This window comes from Mus musculus, chromosome 10 (genome assembly GCF_000001635.26).
Source record: "Mus musculus strain C57BL/6J chromosome 10, GRCm38.p6 C57BL/6J".
In the NCBI taxonomy this organism is placed as follows: Eukaryota; Metazoa; Chordata; class Mammalia; order Rodentia; family Muridae; genus Mus; species Mus musculus.
In genome coordinates, this window is record NC_000076.6 from 81,129,250 (window position 1) to 81,152,850 (window position 23,601).

Here is a 23,601-nt window from a genome sequence, read left to right on the forward strand (position 1 = left end):
TCAGGTGAGACGTCCTTCCCATTCAGTGCCACAAGGGCGAATTTGACCTTGACCCCTAACCTTAGCGCTGAAGGCTGCAGGGCAAAGAGCTGGGCAAGCCAAGGGCCACTGGGTGGGCCCGGGGCGCCGGGGACCGTACTCGGGGCGCCCCGCACCTGTCCTGCCCTCCTCTGTCGTCCCAGCTCAGTCCATCTCCAGCTTGAAACTGAAACCACCATGGCGAAATGAAACCAGAGCCCGGGCCCTGCAGCGGGCGGAAGGGGACAGCACCGCAGACGCCGGGGGCCCACGTGGCAGGCCACTGCGGGGGGCGGGGGGCGGGCGCGGAGGCGAGTCCTGCTGCCCAAATTGTGTTGATTTTTTTTTTTTTTTTAAAGAAGGAACCCGTGGGGACAACTGCCCCTGCAGCCATGTCCTCTTCCATACCCTGCCTGCCTGGCAGCCCCAAGGACTCTCCTTACTGCTACATAATGGAACGCAAGGGCACTGATCTCATTCATTTGGGGGGCTCTCTTTAGTCTCCCCTGGTCATCCTAGATCGGAGAATCCAGTGTGGCCTCAGGCGACCAAGCATACTTGTGGGAAGGGCAGCCAAAGACTATGACTTGCCCACCAAGTGCATTTTTTTAGGGAAGGAACAGCAAAAAGTCAACTGCAGCATGCAAGACTGAAGGTAGACTCTAGCCAGCTTCTCTGCACTGTGTATCCTGGGCCATGACACAGGCTTCGATGCATCTTTGGCCCTGCAGGGTGCTGGGCAAGGTCCTCCCTGGCTTCCACATGCTCCTTGCTGCTGGGAACTGCCCCAGTTGTAGTTGTCACATATGTCCCCAGACATGACAGAAGGTTCTCTTGGAGGGTTTGGGCCAGGAGGCCCCACCACAGTGTAGAGAAATAAGGCATTTACAAGCACGTATAGGAAGCCACCCAGAATTAAACACAGCCCACTCCCACCTTCTGCCCATTGATAAATGCTCGTCCCCTACCCAGGGTCTCAGGTAGTACAGGGTGTCCCAAATTCACATGGGAGCTAAGGATGACCTTGAACTCCCCCTGACCCGCCTGCCTCCACCTCTCCAGTGGTGGGACAACAGGCATATGCCACTTGTCTAGCGCTTCCCTCTCTTCCTGAGTTCCAACCCTGCCTTCTCTACACAGTGAACGCCAGGAGACTGAGACCCTGACTCACAAAACCAAAAATGAATGAATGAATGAATTAATTAATTAATTTAAAGAAAATAATGGAAAATAGTTTCCAGGGACTTAGGCAGTGGGTAAAGCCCTTGCCTGACATCCAAGCACAAAGCTCAGAAATTCAAAGCCATCCTCAGCTACAGAGTAAGTTCCAGGCCAGCCTGGGCTACATGAGACCATGTCTTTAAAACAAAACAAAACAACCCATCGAGAACCTACTAAATAAAGTAAATTTCGCATCTGTCTGTTGGCTTCTGAGTCCCCTCAGCTGCAACCATAGTGGAGACCACACAGGCTTTGTCTGTAGAGTAAGCTCAATCTGGCCTTGGCACGGGCTGTCCTCAGGAGCTAGGGACCCACCCAGCCCCCACCCTGTTTACACAAACTGCACATGAAGCAGCTACCTACCTGGATGGACAGCTGTTTAAAAATAAATCTTGACCCCTGGCACAGCTGGGTGCTTGGTGCTGGTATAGCCCCTCTGTGTTTAATATACATATCACCTTTTATATTTGATGAACTTGAGCACATTGAATCAGTGACAACCAGTTTCCCCATTTGTGAGGAAGCAGAAAAGCAGATGGGTGATGCAGAGTCACTGGTGCTCCCTCCCCGGCATCCCCTCTCAGTCTGAGTGTATATCCAGGATGCTCTCAGAATGCTTCTCTCTTCGGGACCAAACCCGGGCTTCCTCCTCACCTACTCATTCAAAACACTCTGATATCTGAGCACCGTATCCATTCCTGCAAAGAGTGTACCTGGCCATGGAGACACAGCCTGTCTCTCACCCCAGTTCTGGGGAGGTGGAGGCAGGAGGTCAGTGAGTTCACAAGGAGTTGGAAGCCAGGTGGGGCTACCAAAGTGGAGCATTTGCACAGCATGTTCCAGGCCCTAGGCTGTCTCAAGCTCTGCAAAATTAATTAATAATTAAATGAGTTAAATCTCTCACAGACCCTGAACACTCCCTCTCTCTGTTTATTTCTTTATTTTATTATTTCATTCACTAATTAATTTTTGTTCTTTGAGAGTTTCTCTGTGTGGCCCTGGCTGTCCTGAAACTTGCTCTGTAAATCAGGCTGGCCTCGAGCTCAGAGATCCTCCTGCTTCTGTCTCCTGACTGCTGGGATTAAAGGTGTACATCGCCACCACCTGACTTTAATGGGTTTTTTGTTGTTGTTGTTGTTGTTTGTTTTTGCTTTTTTCGAGACGGTTTCTCTGTGTAGTACTGACTGTCCTGAAACTCACTTTTTAGACCAGACTGGCCTTGAACTCAGAAATCCTCCTGCCTCTGCCTCCTGAGTGCTGGGATTAAAGGTGTGAGCCACCACACCCGGCCCATTTTTTTGTTTGTTTGTTTGTTTGTTTTTTGGTACTTTTTTGAGACAAGGTCTCACTACATTGATCAGGCTGGTGGAGACTGTCCTTCATCAACCTCCTGGGTAAGTTATCATCCCTGAAATGATTATTTTAATGAAACAGAATCAGCGGTGTAGGCTGGTCATTCCAGCAGTTTAGGGGAGCAGAAGGACCAGGAGATGAGGGTCATCTGTGGGTACATGGTGGGTTCAAAGCCAGCCAGGGCTACTTGAGAGGCTGTCTCAAAAACAAACAACCAAAGCAACAAAAAAACAATCTGGGCACTCAAGGCAGAGCTCTGTGAGTTCAAGGCCAGCCTGGTCTACATTACAGCCTGGTCTACTCTGTCTCAAAACCAAAAGGAAACAAAACAAAGATCCTACACCCAGCCGGCGTGGTGGCGCACGCCTGTAATCCCAGCACTCGGGAGGCAGAGGCAGGCTGATCTTTGAGTTCGAGGCCAGCCTGGTCTACAGAGTGAGTTCCTGGACAGCCAAGGCTACACAGAGAAACCCTGTCTCAAATCCCCCCCCCCAAAAAAAAGATCCTACCCCCGAGATCAATTACAAAATGCCATTGTGGTCTTGGCCATCTTACCCCATCCCCTCCCTGTGCATGTTTGGTTGTGTTGTTCCTTTAAATTTGCCATCTGGGGTTTGTCACCTAAGCCTCCTCTCTATAGTCACTCTGTATGAGGGTACAGAGCTTCCCAGGAGCCCTCTCTATAGTCACTCTGTATGAGGGTACAGAGCTTCCCAGGAGCACAGAATTCGGTATTCCTTCCTCAAGTTTGACCTTGGTTGCTGTGTGTATGTGTGTTGGGTATTGAACCCTAGGCCTTTCATATGCTAGTCATGCTTTACCACTCCTTTGTGGTTTTGTGATAGGACAGGTAGCCAAGGCTAGCTCTTCTTTTAAAAAAATACTTATTTTATATATGTGAGAACACATATATATATTTATTTATTTTTTATTTTTTATTTTTTATTTTTCAAGACATGGTTTCTCTGTAGTCTTGGCTGTCCTGGAACTTACTCTGTAGACCAGGCTGGCCTTGAACTCAGAAATCTGCCTGCCTCTGTCTCCCCAGTGCTGGGATTAAAGGTGTGTGCACCACCACCTGGTGAGACCACATATATTTCAGACACACCAGAAGAGGGCATGGGATCCCACTACAGATGGTTGTGAGCCAGTGTGTGGTTGCTGGGAATTCAACCAGGACCTCTGGAAGAGCAGTCAGTGCCCTTAACCACTGAGCCATCTCTCTAGCTCTGTCCTGTCTCTACTTCTCCAGGATGGGCATCCTAGGTGGGAGTCACCACATCCAGCCCTTCTAGAACTGAAGCCTAGGCTGGCCTTGAACTTGTGGAAGCAGTCCTCCTACCTCCTTCAGTCTCCTGCTCGAGTGAGACTTGAGCTTCTCTCCTTACATAGTTTTGTTTGGTTTAATTTTTGAGTTAGAGACTCGTGTAGCCCACAGGGGATCAAATTTGCTAAGTAGCAGAGGATGATCTTGGACTAATTCCTGGAGAACCAGGGATTCTCCATGCCTCCAGCTCCTGGGATCATAGGTGTGTGGTGCCTCACCCAGATTGTTTAAATTAGATTAGATTTAGATTAGACTTTTTTATTAAAAAAAAAAAACTTTGTGTCTTTTTTTTTTTTTTAATTTGAGACAGGATTTCCTGTGTGAAACTGTCCTGGCTGCCAGGATTAAACTTAGAAGGGGCTGACCTCAAACAGACAGAGATCCCAGGGCCTCTGCACTACCATACCCAGAGATTTAAAAAAATAATATATTTATTTTTATTTTTCGAACATGGTGCTTTGCCTGCATCTTTGAGTGAGGGCACCAGATCCCAGGGAGCTGAAGAAGTTACAGATAGTTGTGAGCTGCAATGTGTGTACTGGGAAATGAACCCAGGTCCTCTGGAAGAGCTGCCAGTACTCTTAACTACTGAGCCGTGTCTCGAGCCTGTAGGTTAGATTTCTATTTGTTTATTTATTTTTAATTGTTTAAAAACTTTTTTCTTTTTTTTTAGACAGAGTCCCGATGTGTAGCCCTGGATGTCCTAGGACTTTCTATGTTGACCAGGCTGACCTAAGGACTGAGAACTCTTTAAGAGTTTATTCTTACTGTTTCTACTTCCTTATAATTAAAGGCATGTGCCGCCTCACCGGTTGTATTTATATTTCTTTCAGTTGATTTCTGGGAGGTCTTGCAGGTTGCCCAGCCTTAGCCTCCAGTCTCTCGCTGCCCCCAGCCCGTTGAGCCCCCTCCTCTGGTGGTAGGGAGAGTGTGCTCCAAGCCCTGCTCCCAGTCGGACACATCAGAAAACTGTTCTCTCAGGTGATGCTGGTCTCTCAGGAGGGTCTAGCCTGGGGTGGGGTAACAGCTGGAGTTGGAAGACGGAATTCAAGGCGACTCCTCAAGTCCCCAGACCACTTATTCCCTGACCTGGGTAAACCGAGGTAGGTGGGAGGAGCCTCAGCCTTGGGCGTAGAATTCTGGCATGGAACAGGTGACCCCGCCTCCCGTGGCCCAGGCAGGGCAGGGCGGGTGCGGCGACCCGGGTGCTTAAGTGCTCCTAGGCTCTGGTCTGGGGCTGAAGTTCCGGGTTCCCCCTCCCGCCCCCGCCGGGCTCACGTGGCTGTCCGGAGTCCTTCCCCATCTTCTTGGCTAGTGTCACTGCCTGGCCCAGGGCTTCCACTTCCCCTGTGGGGACCTCCAGGGTTTCCCCTTTGAAGGCAAGTTATTATACAAAAAGCCAGATGTATTTGGGTGTTGATGGGTACATTTATTTATTTTTATTTGAGACAGGGTGTCACTGTAGCTCTAACGGCCCTAGAAATCGCTGTGTAGTCTGGCTAGCCTCGAACTCACAGAGATCCACCTGCCTCCTGAGTGCTGGGTGTGCTGCCACGCCCGATTGAACCGTACTTTTAATTCGGTTTATAAAAATGTGTTGGTAAATGCGGGGAGGGGGTCGATGCTTTGATGTAAAAGAACAAAAGAAAAACAAAACTAACATACCGGGCTCCCTTCGACCTGGGGCAGTTTGTAAATATTATCAACAACAGAAATAACAATGAATGAAAAATAACTAAATTAAGGACCGGGCATTTGGAGGCTGACATCTCATATTGTGACAGACACACTTAAAGCTAAAGCAAGGATGGCCAGTCTCCATACGAAGGGGAACTGAAGGGGAAACTGAGGCCAGGCGCTGGTTCTAACTCCCCGCTCCGCCCCCTCCCCAGAGCCAGATCCACAGTCAGGTCGTCTGGTGGCTGTGGCGTGCTGGAACCCGAACCCAGCAGGCCTGGTGAACCGGGATGTCGCCTGTCCCCTCCTCTGCCTTCCCCTCCCTCTCCAGACCTCTCCCACGACCAGAGAGGAAGTGGGAGAGAAAAGGACAAGGGGGTGAAAAAAAAAGAAAGAAAGAAAGAAAGAAAACAGAAAACGCAGGGTTGGATTCGCACTTTCCTACTTCCCACCTCTGTCCTGCGGAGCTGTGCGGCGCCCCTGCGAGGGTCCGGGTCCACGCCCCACACCAGCCGGGCCAGCCAGCCGGCTGCGGGGAAAATTACAAGGCCTGGAAAACAACCGTCCTTCCCCGCCCCTCGCCAACCCCTTCCCCGCGCTACGCCCCTGGCACAGCCGGGTGGAGGCGACTGTTTTATGTAATCGCGGGGCGGCAGGTTTGCTGGCTGGCTGCACCGGTGAGGGCGGGACCCCCGAGCTCAGCTGACATTTCGCGGCCCTGCAAGTCTTCCCCTGGGGGGTCCCTGGTATGGCTTTGGTAATTTAAGGCGCAGATGGGGGCGGGGGTGGACGGAGACCCGACACTCTAAAGCAACCTAGCTGTACTTGCAAACTCTGGGTTCCTCGCAGTTTGAGTAAACTGAGGTTTATGTGGGGGTTAGGGGACCTGGAGCTCAAATGCAGACTCTGATCTTTTTTCTTCCTTTCCTGGGTTCTTTGCACTACTTGGGTAAACTGAGGCCAAGGATGACAGGAGCGCCGATGCAACCTCGCCGACCTTGCAACAGACCTTTTCTTCTCCTTTCGATTCCTTGCATTATTTGGGGAAACTGAGGCTCAGAGAAGGGAGATGCGGTACCATGGCAGCGCCCTGGTGGCCTTGGAGAGAGGTGTGAGGCAAGGGACCGTCACTTCCTCGCCTTCATCTCAGCTCCTTGGGCCAGAGGGCCCCTTACGCCCCGGCACCCAGTCCTCCGGGTGCGCACCGCACTCCCGCCCCCATTGCCAACCCGGTCCCGCCCCGCCCCGGGCTTCGGGGGCACAGCCCGCGCCCCCTGAACCCCGCCCTGCGCGCACAGGCCGGGGCTGTTTATCTGCGGCCCCCACCCCCTGAACCCGAGGGGCCCCTCTTGCCCGCCCCCAGCACCCTGGGGTGCTCCGGGCCGTAGATAAGCCAGCAGGCTGGCACGGCGCCGCGCACGGGGCGGAGAGGTCACGGGCTTGCCAGGGGAGGGGCCGATGGGTCGGGGCTGCGCCCCCCGCCCGCCCGGCACCCCCAAATCCCTAATCGCAGCCCGATCTGCTCTCGCGGCGCAGCCCCGCGGGACGTGGCAAGAGCCGACCTGCAGAGCCTGTTCTGGCCGCGGTGGCCGGGGGGGCGGGCTGGGCGTGGGGGTGCCGGCGCTGCGGCACCTTTAAGACGAGGGAGGACCCCTCTTGCCCTCGGACAAACCAGGAAGGGAGTCGCGAGCATCATACGGGGCTTTGCGTACTGTACGGCTACTGTAGGGGCAGTGACGCCGCCGCCCGCCCGAGCGAGGTCCGCGCCGCGGGCTGCCCCGATCGCGCGTCCTCCGGGCTCGGGTCCCCGCGAGGTAAGCTGCCCGGGCTGAAGGGGACTCCTCTCCCGGAGAGGTGGGTTTTGTTTTTCTTTTTTTTTTCCTTTCTTTCCTTTTTAATTTCCTTGCAGGGTGGGGACGCGGCCGGGGGCGCAGTGCGCACCCCGAGAGCCCGTACGGAGCGGAACGGACTGGATGGGGGATCTGGGGCGCCTCCGTAGCTCAGGGGTTCTGGAGACCAAGATTGCCCGGCCAGAGCCGAAGAGGAGTCGGGAGGCGGGGGGGCTCCGCCCGGGTCCCTCCGGGGCGAAGGGCACAAGCCCGCTCCCGATCCCTCCTCCCTACTCGGGCGGCACGGCCTCAGGGTTCCCGGCGCGCGGCCCGCGGGGGAGGGGAGCCGGGCCTCACCGAAGGCGAAGGTGGGGGCTGAGGGGTGCGTCGCGTGCTAAGTTTGCAATAGGGCCCGGGGCGCGCCGCTCCCCTTTCCGAGTGGTAGTGGGCAAGCGGGGGGCGGGGAAGGCCTATCCGGGATTGCGCGCAGACGTTGGAGTTGGCCAGGATGGAGCGCCTTGGCGGAGGGGGGGAGGGGGCTGACAAAACAGGGAGGGGGGCTTTGCAAAAAAAAAAAAAAAAAAAAAAAAAAAAAAAAAAAAAGGCCCGAGAGAGGCGGAGGGAAGGGGTGAGGGGTGGAGTGTCTGGGAGGCGGGCGCGTCGTCGCGGTTCTCCTGGGCTCTGTAGTTCTTTCGCTTATCTTCAGTGCTTGTTGTTTTGGAAGGTGGCCTTGGAGAATAAACTACAAATCCCAGAGTGCCTCGCGATAGCGGCGGGTCAGGGAGGGGCGTTGCGGAGGAGGGGCGGTGAGTGGCAGACCTGAGGGCCAATGGATACTAGAAATCGTCCGGCGCGGCGCTGCATGGGGGTGGAGCCTGCGTTTGGGCGGGGCCTGCGTGCAGGGGCGGGGTTTATGCAGAAGAGGCGGAGCTTCCGCGGCTCCCTCGCCCGGGGCCGGTGGCGGTCCCGGCTTCCGGCTGCCGCCCCTCCCCTCCTGTTGTGTAACCGTTCTTAGCCCCCCCCCTCCCGTTCGATATTTTAATTTTTCCCCCTTCCCTTTAGTTCCGGACGCTCAGGGAGGAGGAGAAAGGTTCCTCCGCAAGACTGGAGGTTCCCTCCCCAGGGGAGGGTGTGGTGTCGGGGGGCCTCGGGGCTTCAGGCGAGGCCGGGGATGCGCGGCCTGGCGCGGGCCGGGCCGGGCGCGGGGGAGGTGACGGGCGGACCCAGATCCGGGGTAATTTGCATCGCCCTCCCCCCAGCCCGGGTGGGGATTGGCCGGGCGGCGGCGGAGGGTGGCGCGGGGCCGGGCTCAGCGTCGCCCGCCGGGCCTCGGAGCCGCCAGCCCGCCGCAGCCATCGTCACGGTCGCCGGCGCCCGCGCGCCGCCCGCGAAGGAGGTAGGAGCCGCGCGGCCTCCGGGCTGCCGTCCTTTCCCTTCCTTCTTCCCTTCCTAATGGTGGCCATCGCCAACCACCACGTGCGCCCCCGCGGCCGACCCCACCTGGGCCTGGCACCCAAGGGTGCTCACTTTGGTGGCGGAAGTGAGAGACAGATGGCTTCCCTAGTTTCGTCCTCTCCCCTCCCTCCCCTCCCAGGCAGACCTACTTAGCTCAGCACCCGTGAATGACTAAGCCCAGTACCCATGGGTGACAGGCTTGGCGGAAGCCCCGTTCTCCCCCCTTCCTTGCCACAGCTGCTTCCCCCAGCAAGGGTGTCTCCGGCCTCCTGTGTCAGCAGGCCAACCCCCACCCCCTCCACCATCTTCCCCCTAGCCTGGGCCCAGGGCGTCATCCTGAGTGGCCGCTCCCACGCTGAAGGGGGGGGAGCCACCGTAGACACCAAGCTGATTACTTGTAATTGGCAGGGCTGTGGTGGGAGAGGTCCCCAGGCCCTTACTTGCCCCTTCCGTTCAGGCTAGACCCTGGATTGCAGAAGGGTTCGCTCAGTTGGGGGACATCTGTTCATCCCAGGGTCACCTCCACCCCACACCTTTCCCGGAGGAACTCCCAGTGGCTCCCCCAGCTGGGCCCTGGCACCTCTCCGGGGCTGGGCTCGGGGCTCTGTTTACCGGCAGGCATCGCTGTGGAGACGGCCTGGGGGAGGGAGGGAGGGGACAGAGCCTGGGGTGGAAGACAGGCAGGAAACAGGATCCAACGGGGACACTGAAATTTTAATTTGCCGGTCACTTTGGGGGTGGGGGGTATTTATTATTTAGTTGAGATTGGCTGTGGTAGAGGCCAGTCAGCACCTGGCCTATGAAGAGGGAGCCACACAGCTCCAATCCGGAGTGTTTAGGGGCACTGAGGCCACAGAGGTCCTGAGTAGCTTGGTGTGGGGATGGCTGTTAGGCAGAGCACCTTGCCCTTGGTAGCTTTTGGGTGCATTCTATACTTTTCCTTGAGGCTGTGTGAACGTAGCTTGGTCCTTGTCACGTAGAGGGAAACTGAGGCTTGGAATGAAGAGGTCCCAGATGAGCCAGGGTCTGCAAGGGGCGCCAGGGAGGTGGAAGAAGGCACTGGAAACAGAAATAGATAGACTCAAGGTCACATGCCCAGTGGTCCTGCCTCTGAGTTTAGGGGTCTTTACAGATCACCTAATGTCTTGAGTGTCTGCCCACCTGTGTCTCTTCCAAGAGATCTGGATGCCACAGTAGCACCTGTCACCGGCATAGGGACTGCCCAGGATGACATTGAGCCCAGAGAGGGATATCCACACTCCAAGGTCACACAGCTGGAAGCTCGCACTCTGCCCTGGTCCCGGGCACCTACCACCCTGTGTACTAGGCACCTGGTTGGGGATGTGAGTGACCGAGTGACCCAGAACCACCAACCGTGCCACACCTGGATCCCAGATGGGGCAGAGCTGTGGTTTCTTCTGATTATTCTGGGAGAGAGAGAAGTCACCTTCCCAGGGCCTGGCATGAGGAGGGGTCCATATGTGACTTGGATGGGCCGCACAATGCGCTGTTGTCTTAGATTCCTCCCCCCTCCCCCATTGAGGTTTGTCTGTGTCTCTCTGGTTCCCTGGGGCCAGCTCGGGGCACCCCAGGGCCTGCTAGGAGGTGGGCGTGGGTTTCTGCCACCTGAGCCACCTCTTGTGCCCCAGGCTCCTCACTCCTGGCCATTACTGGCCTTGCAAGAAAGCAGACTGAGGTGGGGCCTGCCCTCCACCCAGGAGTGCCACATTCCCTCTTTTCTGCCTTAATTTCCCCTACTTTTCTCTTCCCGGAGTTCACTCAGCCAACCTGAAACAGGCTTGGAGTGACTGTTGGTTGGAGCACCTCTGCCACCCTGAATTGGCTGAAGGACTTCTGTCCTGCCAGCTTCCTAGGGGGTGCCCCGTGGCCTTTTCAGGGGCCGGGGCCCTGAGCCCTGCCTGAGTTCCCTGGGGGCTGTGTCGGGGGAGGGGAGAGGCACCCTGGGAAGAACAAGTTAGGCAAGACCAGCCAGGTTCAAATTCCAGCTGGCTCTGTGACCCTGGGCCAGTGGCTTCCCCTCTCTGATCCAGAACCCCCTGTGTTGAGAGAGGGGACCTGGATTTCAGGCTGCCTCCCAGGCATGTGTGTCCATAGATGGGTGAGGGTGGGCCAGTTTCCTTCCCCCACAGCCTCACATCCATGTGGGATCTGGAGTGTGGCCGGAGGATCGGCTCCTCCATCTGTCCCCTCAGCAGGCTGGGGCTGGGCTACTCGGTGGCCGTCCCCACCCACACCTTTCTGGTTTGACGGGAAACAAGCCTTCCTGGGGGCCCACCTTGAGCCAGGATGTGTCTGAGAGGGGAGGTGGTGCATTCTTCAGGCCCCTGGGGCATTGAGGGGCCTGGGGGAGGTACAGGTGGCTTCAGGTGGCAGGACCCTCAAACTTTCTTTTTGTGGGCATCCTGGATAACAGGTGCAGCCAGGCTCCTTTGTGGCTGGAGGGGACCTGGGTTCCTTCAGTCTGCCTTGGTTGCCTCTCGTGGCAGGAACCTCACCCCCTCTACCTTGAGGGGGGTCCTGCCTTCCACTTGGAAGTGGTCTAGGCCTCCCTTCTGGACTTCCTGGATATGTGGCACTCAGAGCGTGGGAACAGGGTGGGCCTGGGCCCCACCCTGTAGCTGGGCTCCCCACAGGCCTGCCTGTCCCCACCCCCACACGTACACACTTCCCACTGGGCCTGCTGCCTTCCTGCCTCTGGCCCTTTAAGGCCCAGGGCAGGAAGCCCCTCCCCATTATGGCAATAACTGCACAGTAAATGACAGAGCCTGTCTGAGCCCTGCGTGGCCCTCTACTGCTACCTCCTCAAGAAGGATGGGCGAGCAGGGGGCTGCCTATGTGCCCTCACTGACTTCCTGCCCCATTAGACCAGACCTGGGGACCAGGCCAGGCGGTCATTGGCATCAGGTCAGGGCACTGTAACCCATGGGGACCAACCTTGCAACACAGGCTGGGAGGGGGAGGGGGCTACGGGGCAGGGGCCTGGCGGGCTGCACCTGTGAACTAGGCTTGCTGTGTGACCTTGGGGCGACTGCCCTCCCTCCCTGGGTCTTGTGAGAGGGCTATGAGAAGCCCAGTAACCTCACGGGGTTGGTGGGCACTCTGGCAGGGGTCCCAGTTAAGTGCTTGCTATGCAGAGTCCCCAAGGAAACTGAGGCTCTGATGTGAGGGCCACAGCCTCTTACAGGAACTCATCCAGGAACCGGGGAAGCAGGATGGGAGGGGGTGGGGTGCTGGGGAGGGTGGAGTCTGACCCTCATTAACTGGCCTCTCCCCCAGAAATACACAGAAAGGTAATGAGTGGCCATTTTCTTCCCAGCCCCTTCCCAGAAGCCCCTCTTTCTTCCTGAAGGTGGGGCCTGCAGGCCAGCCCTAACATTTACCTGTGTGACCTTGGGAAGACCCCAGAATTAGCCCCCCCTCCACTGTATGTGTGTCCCAATGACTGAGTTCAGCCCCTGGAGCCTTCCTTGGTTATCCCTGCAGCTGGCTGAGATTACAGGGCTGCAGTGAGGACCTGGCTGGGTCTGCTGTTTGACCTTGTCTGTGTCTCTCATCCCATCAGGGGTGTGGAGGGAAGATGCGAAGGAAGGCACCTGATTAGTTCCTGAACACTATGGAAAGGGAAGGGCAGATCTTCTTGAAAGTAGCTACAGCAAGTAATCCTAGGTTATACCAGAGGTGGGACCAGCAACTGTCCCCTGATACTGGGTGTGTCTGCCTGCCAGGTGGGTGGAGTAGGGCGTAGGCCTGGGTCTTTGGTTCCTCTGACCTTTTGCTGTGACCCTTCTATATGGCCAGGTCTCTGGAGCCTTTGCCCCACCTCTACAACCCAGAAGGGGCCTGCCAGGGCCTGCCCCTTGCCGCTCTGCCGACTCAGCACTGAACAGCCTCAGAAATCCCACGGAGGCAGGCACAGACAGGAGCTGTCGTGCAGGGACCCCAGCAGGTGTTAGGGTGGTCTCCCTGCCTGTGGAGGGAACTATCCCTGGAGCTGGGCTGAGCCACAGCTCCTGCATGGGTCCCTGCACTCTTGTTTCACAGGAGTTATGGCGGGCCCTGGCTTTCCCTCTCACTTGGAGCTGTGTCTCAGGGCTGGTCCTGGGGTGAGGTCCCTGAGAGGCCCAGGTGGTGCCAAGGTCTGGGGTGTGGTGCGGCAGGTGGTGCCTGTTCCTGGAGAGATGGCGGGCGGGCGGGCGGGCGGGCAGGTCAGGTGTCTGCAGGGGCCCAGGGACCCAGGAGCTCTGAAGGAGACGGGAGCTGTCACTTTTGTCAGAGAGAGTGTGTGTGTGTGTGTGTGTGTGTGTGTGTGTGTGTGATGTGAGTCAGGGGCTTTGGGGCCTTGGGTCTCCCAGGCCTGGCCCTTGACAAGGGACATCTGCCCCAGCCATGACCTGGAGCCTGGGTGCCTTTGTACTTAAAATAGGGCTTCGACAGCCCCAGGCCCTGGTGCTCAGTGGCTGGTGGGAAGCCAGGGTGGCTGTGCCCAAGGCAACAACCAGGCTGAGTCACTTGGGTTTTTTCAGGCCCAGGGGCCCATGGAAGGCCACTTTTGAGCCATTCCCAAAGGGACCTGGATCACCCTGACTAGGGGATATGCCCCCTCCCTCTCTGTGTCAGGCTGTGGTGGGAGGGGACAGGCTTGTCTTGTCTGCCCACATGGTCCCCAAGGCCCTGGGCCAGACAGCAGATGGTGGCAGGGGGTGGAAGCCACCAACAGGGGCTCCTCGAGGGTTCCCAGGGCTGTGCCTGGCATAGGGTTCTCCTTCTGGCCCCCTGGCCACTGCAGTCCATACGTCTGTTAAGTTCCCTTTCCGGTGTGGCTGCCGCAGGGGGTGGTCTGCTCTAGCAGCTGGTAGGTGGGCGGGGGTAGGGGCACAAAGGACTCTGTGTCACCATCCACTCTTTCGTGGAGAAACCCACTGTGGACTGTGCCTCCTGATGGCCTTCTGGTTGAGAGAGGAGACAGGAGGGACCCAGAGGTCTCAGGAGACTGAGGAAGGTGTAGCTTGGGCCCTGTCCCTTCTGGGAACAACTTTCAGTGGCCCCTGTCCCCATAGTGCAGGCAGGCTGTTCTGGATCCGGAGGAATGTGGGCCTTGTTGGGTGGTGAAGGGCAGCCTGGCTCCCTGGAGAGGGCGGAGGGGTGGGGACAGCTCCAGAGGGTTGCACAAGGCTGTGGGCAGATGAGTCACAGCTGTAGGGGGGCAAAGAGGAGGGGTGGGGTGGGTGGGACAGCTCAGTGTCCCCTCTGCCAGGCTCCTCTAAGGATGGCTGCCCATTTGCCAGATGGGGAGTCTGAGGCCCGGTGCATGCTGAGCGCCATCTGGGCATCCTAGCAAGGAGGACCGGAGGCCCTGGCGCTGCCCTGCCCCTGAGGGGGGCGTGGCATGGGTGGTAGCTTGGTTTCCTCTGCTGCTCACTAGAGGGGGCTATCTGGCCTGGAGGCATGGCAGGAAGGGGGTATCCCTAGTGTACATGTACCAGGCAGGCCCGGGTCCAGGAGCTGGGCTACACCCTGTCCTGCCTGAGGAACCCACCCTGGAAGCAGGGCCTGTGGTAGTGCCAGTTCAGACCTGGCCCATGGCTCCCGTTTGGGCTTCCTTGTGCCATCCCTGGAGAGACTGAAGCTGGGGGCCTACCTCAGGACCCCACGCCTGGTCCACAGGCACGGGGAGGCCCTAGCCAGTCGATGGAACTCTTCCTCTGTCACGTCGGGTCTTGGTGTGTCTTGTGACTGTGTTCCCCTGGGGAAACTGAGGCCAGGCTCCACCCAGAGATTATCCCCTACGCTGACTGCTGCCTCTTTCTGCAGGTGTCGCGGAAGATGGCTGGCGGCGTGGACGGCCCCATCGGGATCCCGTTCCCGGACCACAGCAGCGACATCCTGAGCGGCCTGAACGAGCAGCGGACTCAGGGGCTGCTTTGCGACGTGGTGATTCTTGTGGAAGGACGTGAGTTCCCCACGCACCGCTCGGTGCTGGCCGCCTGCAGCCAGTACTTCAAGAAGCTGTTCACGTCGGGAGCTGTAGTGGACCAGCAGAACGTGTACGAGATCGACTTCGTGAGTGCCGAGGCACTGACGGCGCTCATGGACTTCGCCTACACCGCCACGCTCACGGTCAGCACGGCCAATGTGGGCGACATCCTGAGTGCAGCACGGCTGCTGGAGATCCCGGCCGTGAGCCACGTGTGCGCCGACCTGCTGGAGCGTCAGATTCTGGCGGCTGATGATGTGGGCGACGCGAGCCAGCCCGACGGGGCGGGCCCCACTGACCAGCGCAACCTGCTGCGTGCCAAGGAGTACCTGGAGTTCTTCCGCAGTAACCCCATGAATAGCCTGCCCCCCACTGCCTTCCCATGGTCTGGCTTCGGTGCCCCCGACGACGACCTGGACGCCACCAAGGAGGCTGTGGCCGCCGCTGTGGCCGCTGTGGCCGCAGGCGACTGCAATGGCTTGGACTTCTATGGCCCAGGGCCCCCGGCTGATCGGCCCCCAGCCGGCGATGGAGATGAGGGTGACAGTACCCCAGGGCTGTGGCCTGAGAGAGATGAAGATGCCCCGCCCGGAGGGCTCTTCCCACCTCCTACTGCCCCACCGGCCACCACACAGAACGGCCACTATGGCCGTGCAGGGGCTGGCACCGGTGAAGAAGAAGCGGCGGCTCTCTCTGAGGCCGCTCCAGAGCCGGGCGACTCCCCGGGCTTCCTGTCAGGCGCTGCAGAGGGCGAGGATGGGGACGCCGCTGATGTGGATGGGCTAGCGGCCAGCACGCTGCTACAGCAGATGATGTCATCGGTGGGCCGGGCCGGGGACAGTGATGAGGAGTCGCGAACCGACGACAAGGGCGTCATGGACTACTACCTGAAGTACTTCAGTGGAGCCCACGAGGGGGATGTGTACCCAGCCTGGTCACAGAAGGGTGAGAAGAAAATCCGGGCCAAGGCCTTCCAGAAGTGTCCCATCTGCGAGAAGGTGATTCAGGGTGCCGGCAAGCTGCCCCGTCACATCCGCACGCACACGGGCGAGAAGCCCTACGAGTGTAACATCTGTAAAGTTCGATTCACCAGGTGAGCCCCCAGCCCAGCAGGCCTTAGGCGGGATGGGGAGGCTCGGCTCCTCCGCCCCTGGTCCTCTGTCCTCTCTTTTTGGGTCTGTGCCTCCTCCTAGACTTGCCCTTCTCTTTCCCCACAAGCGAGAGGAGAGGCTGCTGGGTGGTGGCTGGCATCATTCTACCACCACAGTGTTTGGTTCACCACAAAGAGCAGGTGGGCCTGTGTAGAACTCGCAGAGATCCTCCTGTCTCTGCTGCCTGAGTGCTGGGATCAAAGGCCTAGCCCCTACAGATGCTCCCGGCCAGCATTTGTTAGGCACCTGCCAGGGACAGGAATGCTTCGGGATATGTGCACCAGAGTCGCACAAGGCCACCAACCAGCACAGCCTCCCTGAGCCCATTCAGTTGAGCAGGGGGGGGGCTTTGTGCAGAACTGCTGTGCGGAGTCTCTAAGGCTGCTTAGCTTGGAGGGTCTTTGGGCTCAGCCAGTAGTGGGTATTGGGGGGGTGGTCCTGGGAAGGAGCCATGGGGAACTCAAGGCCTGGCCTTTCAGGACTGGGTCTGAGGAGTCCAGAGTTGGTTCCTTTGCTGTGTGAACCCAGGGCAATCCAGACCTGTGTCTGCGTGTGCGTGTGCATGTGCATGTGTGTGTGTGTGTGTGTTGTGTAGGGGTGACTGACAGGCAGGGGCACAGCCAGGCCCAGTGACTCAGCGCTACCCCCTGCCCTGGGGTTCCCCAGCCACTCCTACTAGGCCTGAAGAAAGAAGCCATTGTCTTAACTTCCTGGCCCCACCCGACCCCCACCCCAGCACCCTGGCCCCCTCCCCAGAGGGCAGCAGGAGAGGGTGCGGCAGGACTCCAGTGCCCGGGAGTGCCAGGTAGGGACAAAGAGCAAGTACCTTGAAGGCGGTTGCTTTAGTAGGTGAGGCTAGGGTGGGAAGGTTCCTCCTCCAGGAACATCCTGGAGGGCCATGGGCCCCCTCAGACTGGGCTCTGGAGGGACCAGCACGGTGGAGGTCCTGTCACCCAGCTGCCACCCCATACAATTTCTTTTTACCCTGTGTATACCTGGCTCCACCCAAGCCTGGGGCTGGGTCTTCTTCCCCTCAGAGAAACAGATTCAGAGACTGGTGCCTGCTGAGGCCCTTCTCCTGTGGCCTACCTGCTTACCCCTTCTCTAGGGCCTTCCCCACCCCCAGCCTAACCCCCCTCCCCCAAACCGCCCCCTCTAGGCCTGGAGCCCAGGGGCCCCTGTGACTCACTGTGAGCATTGAGTAAGCCAGGCTTGTAGCAGCCGGGGCTATAATTACTCAGGCCGGGGCTTGGGGTGATGAAACTGGGGCTGCCTCCCACCTCTGCCCTGCCTCTGTGTGGCCCCCGGCCTGCTGTGCAACCCCAGGCCAGTCATTTCCCCCCTCTGAGCCTTCTGGGGAAATCTCTGTACAAAGCTAGGAGCTGTAACCACTGGGGTGCTGTGTGGGGCTTGTGCTGGGGGACAGCTGCTGACCCCCAATACTGGGTGCAGAGAGTAGGAGGGAAGTGAGCAGGCCTTGGGGATTTGCTGTATCCAAGTTCTTTTGGTACAACTGAGACAAGGGCCTACTGCTCCCCTCAGGGCCATAGGGAGTACTGGAAGGCGATAGGGTGGTGCTCCCTCTAGACAGAGCCAAGCCTGAGCGGGAGTCTGGTCTCTGGGGACTGGGAAAGGCAGAGGGGCATCCAAAGTGGTGACAAGGACTAGAAGTTAGTCAGTCCTTGGATCAGGGTTGCTGGAGGATTGTGGGTTCCAGGCTAGCCTGGGCTACATGGGGAGCCCAAGCCTCCACAGGACAGACACAGACAGACTAGGGAATGTCCCCCAGGTCAGGTGCAGGCTGAGGCATGTGGGAGAAACGCCCGCAGCCCCGGGCTGATCTGGAGGTGCAGGAGCTGTTGGCACGTCCGTCTACGGCGGGGCCTACCTGTTACAGCCTTGTTATTTCATCATCTCTGGAGAGGGCAGGCAGACAGGGGCCCTGTACTCATCCCAGCATTCAGAAGGCTGAGGCAGGAGGATAATGAGTGCAAGGGTGTGGCTCTGAGGGCTACTTCCCTTTACAGCCCTGCAAAGGCCCTGTGTTCACAGACACAGTGAGACCATGGTGCGTCAAGGCCTGTGGTGCAGGTTCACGGGCCAGGTTAAGGAGGTCAGTAGGTCCGGGACTGGGTGACCTTCGGGGAAGGGTAACGAGAGTTCTTTCATGATGTCTTCCTAGGGATGGAAGGGTTGTTTGTTTGTTTGTTTGTTTGTTTGTTTGTTTGAGACTTGGTCTCTATGTGTAGACCAGGCTGTCCCAGAACTGCATGTAGCCCAGGCTGGGCTCCAGCTTACAGAGATCCATCTGTCTGCCTTCAGAGTGCTGGGATTCTGGGTGTGTGCCATCAAGCCATAGAACTCTTTAAGGACTGAAACTAGAATTCTCTGGTACCTGGTGTCACCTGTCATAGTTCTGGGTCTGACATCTGGCAGGCACCCAGTAAATCAGCTCTGTTGGTTTGAAGGGGTACAACAGCCTCTGCCTGGCTGTTGAAAAGGCTACTCAGAGAGGGTTAGTATTTTCCTGTGTTGCACAGCAATGCCAAGTGCCAGCTTTGGCCCACACCCCGTGTCCCGTTTTGCTGGGTCCCCTCCACCCTCTGGTTCTGAGGTCTGGGAACAGGAGAAACAGGTATCTGGGTGGGGCCTGGGGTCTCCCCAGGTCCCTGCTGACCATGCCTCCGCCCTCAGACAGGACAAGCTGAAGGTGCACATGCGGAAGCACACGGGTGAGAAGCCGTACCTGTGCCAGCAGTGCGGCGCCGCCTTCGCGCACAACTACGACCTGAAGAACCACATGCGGGTGCACACGGGGCTGCGGCCATACCAGTGCGATAGCTGCTGCAAGACCTTTGTGCGCTCCGACCATCTGCACAGACACCTCAAGAAGGACGGCTGCAATGGGGTCCCCTCGCGCCGCGGCCGCAAGCCCCGTGTGCGGGGTGTGCCACCCGATGTCCCTGCCGGGGCCGGCGCACCCCCCGGGCTCCCGGACGCCCCGCGCAATGGCCAGGAGAAGCACTTTAAGGACGAGGAGGAGGACGAGGAGGAGGCCAGCCCGGACGGCTCAGGCCGCCTGAATGTAGCGGGCAGCGGAGGAGACGATGGTGCAGGTGGCCCGGCGGTGGCCACCGCCGAGGGTAACTTCGCAACCTGACTCGTATTAAAACAAACCAAAAACAAAACAAAACAAAAAACTAAGAACAGAGAGAAACCACCACCCACCCCCAGCACCACGAGTAAGCAGTTCTCTGTCCAGACGCCCTCCATCCACCTGCGCGGACGTGTGTGCGTGTATATACCATGGCCGCGGGCGCCTGCCTTTCTCAGATCCTTAGGATGTGGCCCCATCTGCTCCTGTGTCCCTCGTCCCATCCACCAAGGGGTCCCACGCAGGGGCCCAGCCTGCTCTTGGCTAAGGCGAGGGTGATGGGGACCCCAGGACAGGCGCCCGGCTCCTTGCTGGTTGGTTTTAGGGGGTCTTAGACAGACCTTAAATGCTCTGTCCACTATGAGTGGACGTTAAAATGGTCCCCACCCTCCTTCCTCAGGGCACTTACTAAAGAGGGGGGTGTCCCCTCGGCCTCCCTCCCGGCCTGTGGCCTCCGCATCTCTGCACATCCACCCTGGCCACCACTGACATACAAATCTATTTATTCCCAAGCCTGGATGGCCAGAGCGGGGATTGGGGGGGGGCCGCTGGGGTCCCCGCCACCCTCCTTCACGGCACTTACACCTGACGGGGCCCTCGGGGCCACTGCTCAGGGCGACCCCCCCCCCAACCTTCCCATCTCTGCTTGGCCATGCCCCCACCCCGTGTTCAGAGATTGAAAATTTGTCGTCACCCCACTCCCCACTTTTTAAGGCACTTTTTAGATCGATTTCCCCTTTGACTCCTTAAAGACAGTTTATATAGAGATATATATAGAGAGAGATATATAAAATATTCTTTTCCTCAGAGGAGCCGGCAGCAGTTTTGGGTGGACATAGCCAAGATCAGAGGTAACCCCAGGGACTCAGGCAGAGACAGACAAGGGAGTGAGAGAGGCCACAGCTTAATGTCACAAAACAGCAATAAAACCCCAAGATTTTAGTAAACACGAAGGCAGAACATTTTTTAAAAAATCAGCAAAAGCGGTGACAGCCACGTGGGGATCTTGGCACTTTGTAACTGAACGGGTACTTTTCATTCTTAACTTGAGAAATGTTTACAAGTTGCACCCAGCTTCTATGAAAAATTGAAGAGAGAGCGAGAGAGTGGGAAGTAACTAAGTCAATTTATTTTTGTATAAAATAAAAGAACCCCAACCCATCGCTCCGGTAGAATCCACTTGCGCTCCCGAGACTCAGGGTGGGGCGTCCAGGGCGCCATGGGAAGGGACCCGTGGGTCCCCCAGTCTGCCAGGGGCCTCTGTCCCCCAGGTTATTTTATTTTCTCATTGTCTCTGTAGGAGACCACAGGCCTGGGAGCCGCAGGCCACCTGTGCTGTCCTTCCCAGCTCAGGGATGTCCCCGAGAGAGGGCTGGTCCTCGACTAGCCAGATCCCCATGCCCCATGTCTGTCCCCTCCCCATGTGGTGGTCCCCCTCTTAGGCACCCCCTCTTTTTACTCAAAGGCACTGACTGTAACCCAGGGGCTAGCACCCGAGCCCCCCATACCCCAAACTCTGGCTTCCCCCAAAGGCCCGGTATTGACCGAGCCACAGGCCACGGACAGGGGCCGGGGTTGGGGGACATGGCTGCTGGGTGCCAGGGCGCCCCCCGTCAAACCCCGTGGCCAAGGTGGAACCAAACTTGGGACCTTGTCCATGCACACTCTGTCCAGCCCTTCCCCATGGGTGCCGGCGGGGGTAGCGGGTGTTCCTGTGTCCCCCGCTGACAAATGTCTTTCTTTGGTTTTAAAAGGAAGCTCACTAAGAAGGTCGCTTTCCAGTTTCTAGCAGAGGGGTTTTCCTTTCTAACTCCTCCTACCACGCGAGCCCTCCCCCCCCCCCCAGATGTCTCAGGATCCCCCCTTGGGGCCAGCAGAATGGGCCCAGGGGCGGGGTGGTGCTGGCCTCCCCTCGCACCCCACTTCCGCAGTGAGCTGTCCCGGGAACTGTGCTGTGGAGGCCAAGTTGGGCCCCCAGCCCCCATTCCCAGACAGGTCAGCCCCTCCACCTTCTCGCAATAAAACCAACTTTAATCACATGTCATCCTGGCCAGTGGCCACTAGACTTGGGGTGGATGGAGCCCTTGGGGACTATGGTAGGGTGCCCCATAACCCGCCAGCGAAACCGCAACCCCCTTGGGAATTGCACTAAACCCTTGACCCCCGCTCCGCGCTCAGCTTCTGCCCACCCACACCCACCTTGCCTTAACCGCCAGCCCGTCCTAGGGGGCCGCAGCCACCGCATGGGCCCAGCGCCGGGACATCCCCCAGCCCCCTAAAGGCCCGCCCGTACCCCGCCCCCCAATATACTGCAATCACATACTGTATATAGAATGCGGATCAATTTTTACAAATTTTTATTCTTTAAATTAAGGCCGTGATAAAAGTTGCCAAAGAGAATTGTGGAATTCACTAGAGGTTTGAGCGGAGGGTGCTGTAGAAAGGTTTTATTTGGTTGTTTGGGGTTTATTTTGTGTGTGTGTGTGTGTGTGTGTGTGTGTGTGTGTGGTTTTTTTGTTTGTTTGTTTTTTTGCTTTTTTTTCTTTTTCCTTTTCCCTCTACTTTTTTTTTTTTTTTTAATTGCCTGGTACCAATAACAAAAAGGAAAAAAAAAACACAACAGAAATTTGTTACTTCCATTATGGTGAATTTGCGTGTGTGTGTGTGTGAGTGTGTGAGACAGACAGAAGGGCCCAGGCTGTGGGGTTCTGGGGACCCCAGTGCTGGGGAGGGGACCAGCCTGCAGCTGGCCCCAAGCCTGTGACCTGAGCAAGGCCACCCCTGCTGAGTAGTTGCTGCTCTTTGCCTTCCTATCCCTACAGGCCTTTCGAGATTAAGAAAAAAGAAAAAAAAAGGCAAAAAATAAAAAAATAAAAATGAAAAAAAAAAAACTATATATCTATAGAACCCAATGAATGTACATGGCAGACCTGGCCCAGCCATGGTTCCGTCATGGTGGGATCGAGTGGTAGAACCAAAGTGGGTGCCCTGGGGTGCTCATTCACCCTGTGTGAGCACAGCTGACCTGAGGGTGCTCGGTGGGTGCCCTTGGGTAGCCAGGGAAGGCTGTCACTTGTGGCAGGCATAATGGCAGCCTCGAAGCCCAGGTGGAGCCCCGGCTGGTCGTTCAGGGAATAGACAGTGTAAGTAGGGGGTGTGTAGGAGGGACACAGGCTGAAAGGAAAAATAGAAAAAAAACAAAAAAAAAAAACCAAAACCACAAAAACCAACAAAAAAAAAAAAAAGAAAAAGCAAAATCCTATTTTTTGAGAAAGAAAGATATTTATATTTGCAGTTTTATTTTAAAAAGTTATTTAAGCTGAGGAAACGGCCTTCCCGGAGTTCGGGGTGGCTGGCACCGGACGGGTCAGGGGTCTTGGGGGGCTCCTCACCCCAGGAATGATTATCTCAGTTCAGAACTAGCTCGCACTAAATATATATTGATTTACCTTTGTGGGGGGCAGGGGGGCCAAGAGACAGAGGGTCAGGGGAGCCCCGCCCCAGGCCCAGAATGAGGTGCCTTGGAATTTGGGGGCCCAGGCCTGGTTCATGGGGGTCCAGAGCACAGAACAGACATTCCACTGACTGGATGTAAGAATCTTTATAAAAAGTGTGGGAGGCAGAACGAAAAAAAAATCAATTGATTAAAGGAAAATGCACTTTTTTGGGGGTGGGGGGACAAGCTTTAAAAGTAATTAAAAAACAAAAGATTATGAAAAATCCGAAAAAATAGAATTCATTTTTCTTGTACATAAAAGAAAAACCCAACCACTAAATGCAGCCTGTTACGATATCTCTTTGCCTGGTCTCTGTGTTCTGTCTTGCTTTTTGGGAGGGTGGGCCTGGGAGACCCCTAGTCTCTGCCTGGTCTCACATCCCCTGTAGGCAGAGGGACCCTGAAGGTCCCAGGGTGGGTGGTGGGTTTTCCCAGGCCTTTCCTGGGAAAGGACAGATATCTGTGGGCCTGCTGGGCTGGTAACCTCAAAGTCTCCATCCAGTCCTGGCTCAGAGATCCCAGCTTCAGGGTTTTGTAGACCCTGGATAGGCTAAGGCCCCCTATGCTGCTGTCCCCAGCTGAGCTCCAGTGACCTTATCAGGCCTAGGGGGCCCAGAAACCTCAGTTGGCTGTGGACAATTTCCTGTCCCCAGGAGGAAGCTGGCCTGGGGCCCTGTCACTGAACGGAGTGGGCTTGGGGTCCACTCTCCTCTAGGCTCTCTTAAGGCGTCTTCCTGCTTGTTCAGCTGTAGCCTGAAATGTCTATTCACAGGTGACTGCCACAGCTCCTAGTAGGAAGGGCTTCCTTGATGGCTGACCTGCTGACCGTTGTTCCCAGATCAGTGAATGACGTCATACAGAGCTGGGTCTGCTTACCCTCTCCCATGCTGAGGTTTCAGACACTGTGCAGTCCTCTCGACTTGTA

General features: G+C 57.2%; 1 protein-coding gene across 6 annotated transcripts; it reads left to right on the forward strand.

Annotated features, from left to right (window-relative positions):
• The first annotated feature begins 5,975 nt into the window (after nt 1–5,975).
• Zbtb7a (zinc finger and BTB domain containing 7a) lies at nt 5,976–22,973 on the forward strand. Of its 6 annotated transcripts, none has more exons than XM_006513279.2 (3): nt 5,976–6,342; nt 14,713–15,968; nt 18,721–22,973. In XM_006513279.2, exons 2-3 carry the CDS (start codon nt 14,725–14,727, stop codon nt 19,184–19,186), a joined length of 1,710 nt encoding a protein of 569 aa, XP_006513342.2. In that variant the 5' UTR covers nt 5,976–6,342; nt 14,713–14,724; the 3' UTR covers nt 19,187–22,973. The 6 variants fall into 6 exon arrangements, with proteins under 6 accessions (XP_006513342.2, XP_006513343.2, XP_006513345.1 ...); XM_006513280.4 differs by having other exon boundaries at nt 6,217–6,273; XM_006513282.3 differs by lacking the exon at nt 5,976–6,342 and adding an exon at nt 6,779–7,410.
• Nucleotides 22,974–23,601: the final 628 nt, after the last annotated feature.